The sequence below is a fragment of the Neolamprologus multifasciatus genome, chromosome 7 (genome assembly GCF_963576455.1).
Source record: "Neolamprologus multifasciatus chromosome 7, fNeoMul1.2, whole genome shotgun sequence".
In the NCBI taxonomy this organism is placed as follows: Eukaryota; Metazoa; Chordata; class Actinopteri; order Cichliformes; family Cichlidae; genus Neolamprologus; species Neolamprologus multifasciatus.
Genome location: NC_140445.1, coordinates 22,716,295 through 22,729,102, shown reverse-complemented (window position 1 = coordinate 22,729,102; position 12,808 = coordinate 22,716,295). Strand labels below are relative to the sequence as shown.

General features: G+C 40.1%; 1 protein-coding gene across 1 annotated transcript; it reads left to right on the top strand.

The window, feature by feature from the left end:
* The first annotated feature begins 1,341 nt into the window (after positions 1-1,341).
* On the top strand, positions 1,342-8,135 carry bspry (B-box and SPRY domain containing). The gene is made up of 6 exons (XM_085166934.1): positions 1,342-1,922; positions 2,557-2,655; positions 4,455-4,685; positions 4,804-4,829; positions 4,923-5,047; positions 7,125-8,135. Exons 1-6 carry the CDS (start codon positions 1,536-1,538, stop codon positions 7,658-7,660), a joined length of 1,404 nt encoding a protein of 467 aa, XP_085023060.1. The 5' UTR covers positions 1,342-1,535; the 3' UTR covers positions 7,661-8,135.
* Positions 8,136-12,808: the final 4,673 nt, after the last annotated feature.

Genomic DNA, 12,808 nt, shown 5'->3' with positions numbered 1-12,808 from the left:
TCTGCAGTTCACTGAAGCCTCATCAGAAATGGTCTCAGCTGGCTGTCATTAATCCATTCTTAAGGAAGGGGAAACAAGGAGTCAAGGATGAGTTGTGCCAAATTACACAAGAACTGGACTGAAAATCAGTGGCAACAGTTCTGATGGAGCGATGAATCCAAATTTGAAAGTTATCTATATATGGAGGTCATCAGGGGAGAGTCACAACAGTGTGTGTCTGTGAAGTCTTTAAAAAACTATTACACACTTTTCTGTTTAATCAGGGCTATTTTAGTCTGTTTTTCTTATTAATTGTGTTTTAATTGTTGCACAGCTCTTTGTGATGTTTATATCTGTGAAAAGCTCCCTATAAATAAACTTTACTTACTCAACTCAACTTGGGGTGGCTGTAGCTCAGGTGGTAGAGCAGGTCATCTACTGATTGGAAGGTTGGTGGTTCAATTCCTGGCTTCCCCTAGTCTGCATGCCAAATATCCTTGGGCAAGATACTAACCCCAAATTGCTCTCCGATGCATCCATCGGAGTATGAATGTGTGTGAATGTTAGCTATAAAAGCACTTAGAAAGATGTGCTAGTGCGAATGGGTCTGAATGGGTGAATGCACAAGTTGAGTAAAGCGCTTTGAGTGCTCAGATGAGTAGAAAAGCACTATATAAGAACCAGTCCATTTACCATTTCAACTTATTTACTTACCTGAATAGAAAGACACACAGTGGAAAACTATGACTCATTGATTAGAGCGTGAACCTCAACATTAATGAAGCTTGGGGATCATGTGGGCAGAGAACAGAACAAAAGGAAACCAACATCTTGAGGACATTCACTGGCTTTTCCAGGGAGTGGGTGTTGCTCAGTATTGCTAAATGAACTGTCTCAAGGTGTGGCCGCACCGCCGATCCCTGCACATAGTCATAAAATGAACCATGAGTTTCTATCACACCTGTCCTTCCTGAAAAATATAATTACGCTCTGCTCAATCACAGGTGTCTAACAGATACTCCAGGGTCCTATTGTTGCATTGATACGGTCTCAGAAACTCACCATAAATGAGCCAAAATGAGGAAATAAAGCCTTTTTATTTTACACGTGAGAGTTTTACTTTGTTCGAAGTATAGCAAAAATCAATTTGACACATTTTAAGTAAAAAGTATAAATGTCTACAAAGAAACATCCTCATTAATTCTCCGAGTGTGATTTACCTAATGTCCCCTGACCTGTTCTACAATATCCCACTCAGAACACCAGTGAAACAGGGAAATGAGAGATACTATGAATATGTAACCGCAGGCTATTAGGCCATAAGGCACACAGGCCTATAACACCTGCTTGTATGATGGCATGATTTCAGACTCTACGGACGGTTATCAGGTGACGCTCGTGTGAAAACCAGAAGCTTTTTTCTTTTTTCTTTCTTTGAGCTCTGACCTCTGAGATCCCTGTTACTTCCGCGTTCCGCTCACCTGTTACACCTGTGTTACTGCTACGCTCTAGATGCGACTCCTCCTCCGCCGGTGCACCTGTCCTGCTTTCGTGCCATGACCGAGGACTTCGAAACGTGTGATTTAACATGCTCGTCCCCATCGGGTGACCCAGAGGAGACTCTAAAAGCTAAAAGCTGGAGTATGGAGTGCGAGCAGCCCATTTTCTCCGTGCTGGGAGGCGGAATGAAGCTGCAGAAGACAGTCGACGCTCCGCGGCCGACTATGAGCGGCAGTCCCGGAAAAACCTCACTGGCTGCGGCCACCTCCGACACCGAGTCCGGGATCTACTCTGTTGAGAGCGAGCTGTGTGTGGACCACGAATCCGAGCTGGACTGGTTCTGCGGCACCGAGCAGAAACTCATCTGCCCCCACTGCGCCACCGTGGGCTCCTGCCAGGGACACACCGTGACCCCTCTGGCCACCAGAGTCACCAGAGTCAGGGTGAGTCTCGGGCAGCCAAGCAACAGCTGTTTTAACATATTTCACTCATATGGGATTTAATAGTGATCATTTTCAGTTCAGGGGTGTATAGCTACAATAAATACACATTTTCACCCGGAATAATCTGCCTGCAGGTCTCCAAATGGCTTCAGGAAGGTTTCACTTTGTCTGATTGGAACTATTTTCTTCTACCATAAAATGACCTTTTTCTGACTAAACTTAACAAAATACATGTTTAAAAAGTAAAAATACTTTGATTTAATTGAGTTTTTGTGAAAGATTTTGCCCATCGTGACTGAGAAAGTGTGGATTTTTATATTTCACCTACAGTTGTATAACCATAACAGTTATCCAGATAACAGTTATTATGAAACAAAGTGGCCCGGATGTTTCCATATTTGTTAAGTTAATGTTTGTGTAGTTCTTAGGGCTTTTTTGGGAGTGCCACACTTTAAGTGGCTGATTCCTCTCAGCGGTATTTGAGAATACAGGATTTTCTTGCTGTGTTTCCAGCTGATGAATTCCACTGGTTCCACTGGTTTTTAATGTGTTTTTTTTTTATTATTATTATTCCTGAACTGCAGACAGTGTGCAGCCTATTTAGGTTTTTCTTTTTTTTCCTTTTTCTTATCAGGACAAACTGGTGGACGTGTGTGAGAAAATGCAGCTGCAGGCCCTGAGGATTGAGAGGTTTATCGAGCAGACACTGGCAGCCAAAGAGCAGAAGCTTCAGGTGATCCACACCCACCCAGGCTCACACACTCATGATGATCTCAGCATCCAAATGCTATGGAGCCTGTTTAGCAAGTGCATTGTGTTGACATTTGCTGGATCCTGTTTCAGATGTGATTTTTTTTTGGCCACGTTTTGGGTTTATGTATAGTGATAGGAATTTCTACAAGCTGCTATCTGTTTCTACTGATCAGTCAATTTATAATTTTTTTTTCTTTTACTATTAGTATAATATACATATATAAATCAACTCTCTGAGCCCATAGTGAAGTCTTTATTTTGACTGTTTTGTCCATCTAAACCCAAATTATTCAGTTCACATTAGAGCAGAGAAACAGAAGCAAATCCACATATTTCAGAAAAACAAACAAAACTGGGACATTTCTTTGATAAATATGCAAACTAATTGATTATTGGTAAAATTTTCTTTGAATTTGTTTGCACGTAAAACAAAACTTAACATGCATTTATCCGTTTATTCCTTTATATGACCGTCTGTGTAAGTTCTATAAATATTAGGAGGCAATTATTTATTTTCTCTTACAATTAAGTGTTAACCCGGGAGTATAATAATGAAAAGATAATGATAATATATTTTATAACATATGCTTCACATGGTTTAAAAGACTTTGATATAATCACTGACTTAAAAATATATAAAAATGTATGTATGTATAAAAAATGAAGACTGTAACAACAGAGATAGAAAAGAAAAGAAAAGAATTGAAGCATGGGGCAAGTCTTGCTGATTCAGTGCATGTAGCAAAGTCTGCAGCCTCTCTTAGCTTAATGGGTGATCAGGACAAGTCGTGCTTGTGCACTAAAGAGACCAAATCGAGCCTCAAGCATACAAGAAAAGCCTGATAAGTGGAAAACTACCACCACACCTGAGCAGGAATCAAATGTTTCTGTAACAAAATAGCTTTACACAGTGGGGGGTGGGGGGGGGTGTGTAGGTCGCCTAATGGAAGCGACCTACACCTGTGCTTCCATTAGGCGCAGGTGTAGGTCAGTGTTTGAGTCATAGGAGAGAATACCAGACAGGAAGTGGGCATTAAAAAGAGAGACGACATCACAGTATGACGAATTGTATCAGAATATGCTACGTGCACTTGAATTTATTACAGCAGTGCAGGTGTTACATTAAAAATCTTTAAAAAACAGACTTGTAGACCTTCAAAGTCTCAATAAACACATCCACCACTGACCCATCAGGCAAGTTGTAATAAAATTGTTACCAAAATAATGGATACTAAAGGAGGGATGTTACTATGATACTAATGAGATTTCACAAAGCGTTTCACTTAGATTCCATTTTTTTAAAGTCTGTTTTGTATTTTTATTCTATTTAACTAAAAATAATACCCATGCTACTGCAGGCCAACATCTCAGATAGCTGACACAGTTTGATTGGCTCACGGTGTGCCGTATGTATATTGTCATGTTAGTCAGTTCAAGTATGAAGATGTGAAAATTAGTGCTGGGACTGTGGATGTGGGTATTATGGCATTTTTCACGCATTTGTGATATTCAAAGAACTGTACAAGTGACGCTAAATGATTAAAAGAGAGTAAAAACAATGTGAGACTAATTCACAGGAGATGCACAAGGATAAAGATTTTAATTTTGGAGACAGTAAATGTTTCATTTTCAGTTTTCTCATGCCAGATTTTAAAGGAAATCATTTTAAAATCATTGATAAATCAATAAAGGATTTATCATTTATGCAGTTGGATTCCAAACCACAAGTATTCACTTCACTCTCATGCATTTCTTCTTCCCTGCTGTCTTATTATGCAGGCAGCGGCGAGCAGGGCGAGGGAGCAGGTGCTGGCTCAGGTGAGCGCGGCACGTGAAGCCCTGGAGGAGGAGGAGCAGCGTCTCTTGGAGGAGGTGCAGAGAGAGGAGGAGCATGTGGAGCAGTGTCTCCTGACCCAGAGAGCCCACTGGGGCCAAGCGTTGACGAATCTCTCGCAAACACGCTCCCGTCTGGTGCACACGCTGACGCACACTCCCGACGCACAGCTGGTGGTGAGAGACTCGGGAAGCTTTGGCAGGAAGGGGTTAACAGGGGCGGCTGTAATAACTGTGTCCTGATAACAGTCATAATCACTGAGAGTAATCACTTGCTTAATGTCTCATTTTTCAGACCAGTGTCCAGGAGATAGCTGAAAGGTAATGTTTCTTTTTTATAAAGCAATATTTTGTGAATACTATTTTCTTGCTCAGGAGCTGTATCAATAAACTTCTTTTCTCTGCTTGTCTCAGGGTGGAGGAGGCAGAGGGGGTCGGGGAGCCCTGTGACACAGACCAGCTCAGCCTGAACCCGTGCTGCACTGAAAGCAAGCTGCTGAGGGGTCTGTGGGCTACTGCAGTGCTGCTCGGGCCAAACAGTCAGTAGATTTCTATTATACTTATTAATCATTTTGTGTAAATGCAGCACATTCAAAATTCAAAAGCATAAAAGTTTTCACTGCAGCACTACAAGGTGTATTTACCAACCTTAAAAATCTATGAACAGAGTGGATTTTGTAGAGTATGCTCAGAAAAAAGTATAATATCCGATTACAGTTTATACAGATGGAAGAAAACGGCTCCTGTTCCATTACTGATTCTCATTGGCTCGGCTTTGAGTGTCACCACCATCACTAAGCAGCATATCAAAGATATTACATTCATGCTGAGGGTCAAATGGTTATTCATGATGGAGGTATTTCCCCTCCTTTGTGTGATAAGTGTTGGGATCATCAATCTTGGCTATCTTGGGTTCTTGGCTAGCTTAGCGTCTGTGTAGGTGCTTGCAAAGTCGAGATTGTGTTAGCAGCATAATGCAGATGTTTCTGTCCTGCATGCAACCCCATTCTTTAACAACAGTACATTATATTCCATAAACTAAATATCCAAAATATGGTTAAAACCAATTATGTTTTTTTGTTTCTCACATAAAAGGAAAGTAGTTATTGTACCGCCGCAGTGAAATGGCAGAGTCAAACGTAACTGAAACTCAATGATTATTCTAGAATACTCTTTAAAATGTGACGGTTAGTAAAATTATGCCTTTAAATGAGGCATAAAGATAATTACCATTTTAATATTAGTTTAGTTTAGCACAATATTTTCAGAATTAATTGATTAAAAAAAAAAGTTGTGTTATTTATTACAGAAATAACAAACTGAGTTCATGTTTTTATACCCAAATTTGATCTGGCACTTGTGTCTGAGAGGTCAGGAGTTCATGAAGAACAACATTCAGCTACTAAAACTAATTTTCCAACTAAATAATTTTGGCATATTAATCTAAAAATAAATGTGCTTCATTTTTTCCCTGCTTTTTTTGTAAAGTAGTGAATTTGAAAATTTAAATTATATAATTACTTCTACAACAATTACACTAGCATTAAAAATATAATTTTATTAAAAAATGTTGGTAAATATCATTACTCTTCATTTGCAGCTGTTGCATAAATGTTACACATGTTGGTCTAAATTTGTAATAAAGGTTTTAAAGAGCAGGGATGTTAGAGCTTGTTTATATAAATAAATTGAAGATGAATCAATTCTGGGCAGGAAGAATCCTTAGAGTCCTTATTTGTGGGTCCCTTGCAGTGCTCGCATCCTGCTCTACTATATAAATGTTATTGTAGTCCATTGTAAGGTGGTTGCTAGGCAAGTTTATAAATGTATGTGTGTAAGGAGTTTTTGGGGTGTGGTCCATCTCCTAAAAAAACAGATTATCTTCAGTTAGGTGTTACTGTGGTGAAAACAAAACTGTGCTTTTCTAAGGTGTTACTGATGCACAAATTCTACAAGTGGATCATTTTAGGTCATTGGTAGGTGGTTGCTAAACAACATGATGACATCATAATGCGTGATATAGATAACAACCTTCAGACACCTAAGATATACATGTGTGCTACTCCTGCTATGTAGGGTGAGTATGCAGAAAGACAGAGATTTCATAATAAGATGATGACAACAACGTCACTCTCATTGTCAATACAGACACAGACTGACGCCCTACAAAATATCCCTGTTAACTGTGGCAAATTGAACATAAAGCACATACAGTACTTACATTTATTTTTAGCGACACAAATTTAAGCATGTAATCACACATTTATCTCCAAAGATGATCTGATTTCCTAATGCGTGTGTGTTTGTTGTGCCTGGACATCTGAATGTAGGGTAAACTGAAACACATTATACTTGTGCAACTTAGAAATTCAGGAGTTACTGGTATATCAGGAAGATCTGGAAGATGAACGGGGCAGTACTGTAAAGTAATTCCAGGTATTCTGTGTTTGGAGAAGAGGCCATGTGCCATCTGTTTGGCAGCGCTCGGAATTTGCTTGATGTCCTGTTTATATTCTCTATATTCTCTGTATTTACTGCATATTCTCATGTTTAATAACGAAACAATCTAAAAACAAAAACATGATAGTAATCCACCCTTTTCCTTTCTTCTCACAGCTTATGGATCATCATGTTTAAAGTTCGATGAGCGCACAGTCAGCCCTCTTCTCTCTCTGTCTGAGGACTTCTGCACTTTAACTTTCCTCCACAAAAAAACGCGCCAGTCTCCACCCTACGACCCAGCACGATTTGACTCTTGGCCCAACGCCTTAGGCTCGGTGTCTATGTCCTCTGGCACCCACAGCTGGGTGGTAGACGTGGGCCAGAGCGGCGCCTTTAAAGTCGGGGTCTGCTACGCCTCCCTGGAGCGCAAAGGTTCTGGGAACGAGGCTCGACTGGGCCACAACAGTCAGTCCTGGGTGCTGTCTCACTACGACGGAGACTACTCCTTCTGCCACGCAGGGAAGAAGGTGCCGCTACAAGTGGCGAGGAGGCCAGAGAGGGTGGGCCTGCTGCTGGACTGGCAAAGTCAGACGCTGCTGTTTTACGAGCCACACTCCTGCGCTGTGCTGTACTCAGTCTCACAGAACTTCAGTGCCCCGCTGCTGCCGGCCTTTGCCGTGACTGACCGCAGTATCACCATACTGCACTGATGGACACACACAACCACACACACAGAGTTATATAGTGCCAAAATTGCTAAATGAGCATTAAAGATGTGAAGAAACCACAGAGAGAAACAATGTCCTCTAATGTAGATTTAATTAGCAGCTTCGCTGTGTGAGCAGTAATGAGAACTCCAGACACAGCTTCAGTTTCTATTTATTCAGTCCTGCTGTAGACACCTTTATTTTTTACTGTTTCTTATTATTTTAGGCTTAAATGTATTTGTGAGCTGATCACATTATAAAGTAGTGTTGTATATATAGAATATTTGTGTTTTTAGTATGATTACATGTTGCTAAGAAGTATCCACAAAGAAAACATTGCTTATTCTGGTTGATCCAGGACTATTTTAAATGTGGAAAAGAAACTTACTTTAACAATAATCTGAAACTGTTTTGTATTGTCAAAATTTTAGATGTGGTGAGTAAAGGAGTTACTAAACTTGAATATTTTATTACTTGAGTCTAATATTACCCTGTTATTTCTTTGAGCCGCAGCAGTGTTTGATGTTGTGTATGTGTGGCACGTCCACTGGGATACAGTGAAGCACAGCGTAGTGTTTAAGTTGGATTTTTGGTACTTTCGGGCAGCGGGAAAGGCAATCAGGAGGAAGCTGGCGCAAATAATCCAGCTACTGGTCATTTTCCACATGTAAATATATGAGAATGATACTTCTTGATAAATCTTACATAAAAAAGGGCATTTAAGAAGGTTCAAAGAGAATGAAAAAGAGAATGAAAAATTAAAAAATGAAGCATTAACAAACAAAACAGACCAACAAACGACACAGGTGACAAACATAAAAAAACAAGCTGGATGATAGCCAAACTAGTTTGATTCAAAAGCCAAAGTAAAAAAGTGAGTTTTAAGATGTGATTTAAAAGACTGAATCGACTCAGAAGTATGAATATCAACAGGAAGGTTATTCCAGAGTCTAGGTGCTGCAGTTGCAAAGGCACGATCACCTCTGGACTTCAGCCGAGACCTTGGTTGTACTAAGAGCATCTGACAAGAAGATCTTAGTGCTCTTTTGGGGTTATACAAGTAGAGGAGTTTAGTTAGATAGCTAGGTGCCAAGTTGTTTAAAATTTTAAAAGTAAGCAAGAGAATTTTAAAATCAATGTGATATTTGACAGGGAGCCAGTGTAAGTTAGCTAAAACTGGAGTGATGTGATCATACATTCTAGTACCAGTTTAAAGGCGTGCAGCAGCATTTTGAACTAACTGCAAACGATGGAGAGAATGAGTCGTGGAGGCCCAATGAATAAGTTTTTCAAGGTATTTCAGAGGAAGATAGGGCTTCGCTTTGGAAGTCTAACGTAACTGGTAAAAACTGGTTTTAACCACTGTGGACACTTGCTTCTGTAATTTGAAAGAGCCATCCAAAAGTACTCCGAGGTTTCTTACAGTGTGGGAGAGATGGCTAGCAAGAGGACCAAGAGTATCAGTTTGCTGGCCCAAAGGGCTATGATTATCAAAAATAATAACTTTGGTTGTATTTTCATTCAGGGAGAGAAAATTATTTGATGACCAGACTTTGACATCATGAAGACAGTTAAACAGTGGTTGCAGTGGGGCGGAGACATCAAAGTTCAGGGGAAAGTAAATTTAGATGTCATCGGCATGGCAGTGGAAGGAGATATTGTGTTTTTTGAAAATGGATCCCAAGTGCAACATGTACAAGGAGAAGAGTTGGACCCAAAACAGACCCCTGTGGGACACCACAGTGAATACAGAAAGAGGAAGAGAATTGCCCCATAGCAACGGAGAACGACCTCTAGCCTTGATAAAAGAATGTTATGTATGAAAAGCAAAGTCCAATCTAGTAAAACTAAAACCACAGAGCAACCCGAATAAGCGGTTAAAAGAAGATCATTAAAAACTCTTAATAAAGCTGTCTCAGTACTGTGGCGAGGTTTGAAACTAGAAGATTTCACCAATATCATTAACATCTAAAAAGGCCTGAAGTTGCTTAAGAACTATGTTTTTCAGGATTTTGGACATAAAAGGGAATTTGGAGATCAGCCTGTAATTAGAGAGAGCATTAGGGTGAAGGTTTGCACAACAGCATGTTTGAAGGCAGTCAGTACACAACCTAATGACAGTGATGCACTCAATAAAAGTAAAATACAGGGCCCAAGAGTCTCCAAAGAAATTCTTAAGTGATCAATTATTACCTTTAAGGCAGAAAAAGACACTCAAACTGCTGAAAAACAGTCGAACATTTGTGGGATTCGACGATGCTGCAACCATTCCTCAGACTTTTCCCCCCATATTAATATGATGACATCACAGATACTGCTGATTTGTTGTCTGCTCAACTGCGATGACAATCTCCCACAACAATAACACTCAGGTAGGCTGTGGGTTTAACTAAGGGAAACACAGTGAACTAATAAATGATCCCCCACACCATTACACCTCCAGCAGCCTGACCCATGCTTTCATATACTTTACACCAAATTCTGACACTCCTATCTGAATGTTGCAGCAGAAATCACGGTGTGGTCTTCTGATGCTTCCAGGTGTACATCTCTTCTGCATACTTTGAATATAACAAGTAATTATTTAAATTGCTGTTGCCTTCCTATCATGTCAAGGTCATGTTTATTTATATAGCACATTTAAAACAATAAAGTTGATCAAAGTCAGCTGTGTAAAAGTGCATTAAAAGTATATGGCTACAAGAAAAATTACACTAAAACGTTAGGAAATTTTAATATAATACTTAACATTAAAATAAAATAAGATTAAAAAACTGAAATAAAAACGTAAATACAAATAAAATCAGACAACAAAGGATGAGGATGTCAACTGATGCCAAATTCCAAGGAGAATAAAAGTGAAAATAAATGTGTTTTTAATGAAGATTTAAATGTGTGTGCTGTCTATCATGACTGGCTATAATCTTAATGCATTGGTGGCATGCGATTGACCGACCGGATATTTGAATTTGCGTGCAGTTTAACGCGGTGTGACTGACAGAGTGGCCAGGGAGTGTTTTCCCACTCACTGAAGCGCCATCTACTTTTTAACCACTAGAGGGCACCACTGTCCGACATTAGAAACCGACATCATAAGCTTGATGTTGGTTGTGATCTCCAAGTTTCCTCTCAGAACAGTGAGGACCAGGGATAGAGTCAGTCAAACTGGGTACATACTGTCAATGAGAGTCTGTGAAACAACTTCCCCAAATTTTAAGATAAATGAAACTGACATGGCTGCCCAAGACTGCTGACTCAGGCAAGTGGCTGGTGGTGCAGTGGTTGGCACTGATGCCTCACAGAACAAGTTCTTGGATTTGAATCCACCAGGCTTTGGCTTTTCCGTGCTGAATTTCTATGTTCTCTGTGTGATTGGGTACTCCGGGTGTCTCCTGACATCAAAGACATGCATGTTTGAGGTTAAATGGTAATTCCAAATGGGTCATGGGTGTGTCTGTCTCTGTGACAGCTGGAGTTAGCTCCAGCCCTCTCATAACCCTAAATTGGAAAGTAGATTGTACATACACGAGCACCAGAGAGGAAACATGTGAACCTCCAAAAAGCGATCCCTAAAGGTTGACTCTGTTCATCTGGACGTAGCATTTTCAGTGGGAGAAACGTTTCGTCACTCATCCAAGTGACTTCTTCAGTCTCAGTTGATTGCAGTTTTCCACAACCTTATCAACAGTATATTTGTGCAATGACTGATCAAAGACCGTTGATCATGATACTAATCATAATACATGATACTACAGTCCATTACGGTTCTTCAGGTAGTCTGGCTTCTTCAGGAAGGCACACCATTACATGCTGTTGCAAGATTTGCTGTATCTGGAGGAGATATCAGGAGATGGGCTGCTACAGGAGGAGAGCTGGACAGGGCCATACAAGATCGTCTTCTCCGATGTAATTTCAAACGTACATTTCAAAGACCAGGAAGAGCTCTCCAGAGCCATAATAATGGCTTTCAGAAGGTGACTCGTGCATGCTTCTCACGACACCATCAGAATCAGATTCCACGAGGGTGGCATGAGGCCCCAGCACCTGTGCTCAGAGTACAGCACCTGTGCTCAACAAGCATTCACCTAAGGTCACCAAAACTGCCACCATGTTCTACATGTTCACCATGTGAGATGGTGTGGGAAACATTATACTACCTATAATGTCATCAGTTGGAGAAAAATCAGTCAGTCTGGATAAGGAGATAGCAACTGTTGACGTACAAAACCATTCAGGCGGTAGAGAAATGCTTCGTCATTAGGATGTGAAACAAATGGCTGTTTCAATCTTACACAGTAAATTTTCCAGCATGTAGCAATCACTATAAGACCGTAGACTCTGCATACAAAAGTGTCTTCTGCAACAGATAATTTCATTTATAACGAGCGCACTTTAACATCTGAGACAAAATCAGGCATTTGCCCAAAGAAAATTATGTTTTGTATCTGAAATACTACTTTGGAAAAGTTAAACTAAGATTTTCTGTTCTTATATTTTTGAGCAGTGAATTAGGGACAGTTTAAAAACATCTCTTGTGACCTCACTGACATGTATGTTTTTACCAGGAAAGCTGCTTCTGTTCGGCCGTTACAGCTCGACAGGTGTACAGAATTTTACTTCCTCCTCGTGTCGTTATTACTGTAAAAAGGAGAGTAAAGTTTGCGATAAGACAGTCAAAAGGTCAAGGAATACAGCTGCCCTATCACACACTCCTTTCCCCATCAGAGTTCATGAATCATCAGGTGCTTTTGCTCCTCAGTCATTTGACAACTGCATTCAGTTTTGCAATTACTCACTGCATGGATATCAGATCAATATTAGCATTTATATAAACCCTAAACTATTGGCAATATTTACACATTAAATGGCCACTTTATTATGTACAGTGTTTTACTTACAACTAAAAACTACCTTTTGATTATCAAACCGAACATCAGAAAGGGGAAGGAAGGGGGATTTAAGCTACTTTGAATCTAGCATGTTTGTTATTGCCAGACAGTATGAGTATTGCAGGAACTACAGATCTACTGGGATTTCCTGCACAGAGAAAATATCCAGTGTGTGGGAGTTCTCTGAATGACATTGATTGGAAGGAAACAGTAATTCAAACAACCACTTGCCGAGCAGAAGACCGCACCAGGTGTCTCTCCT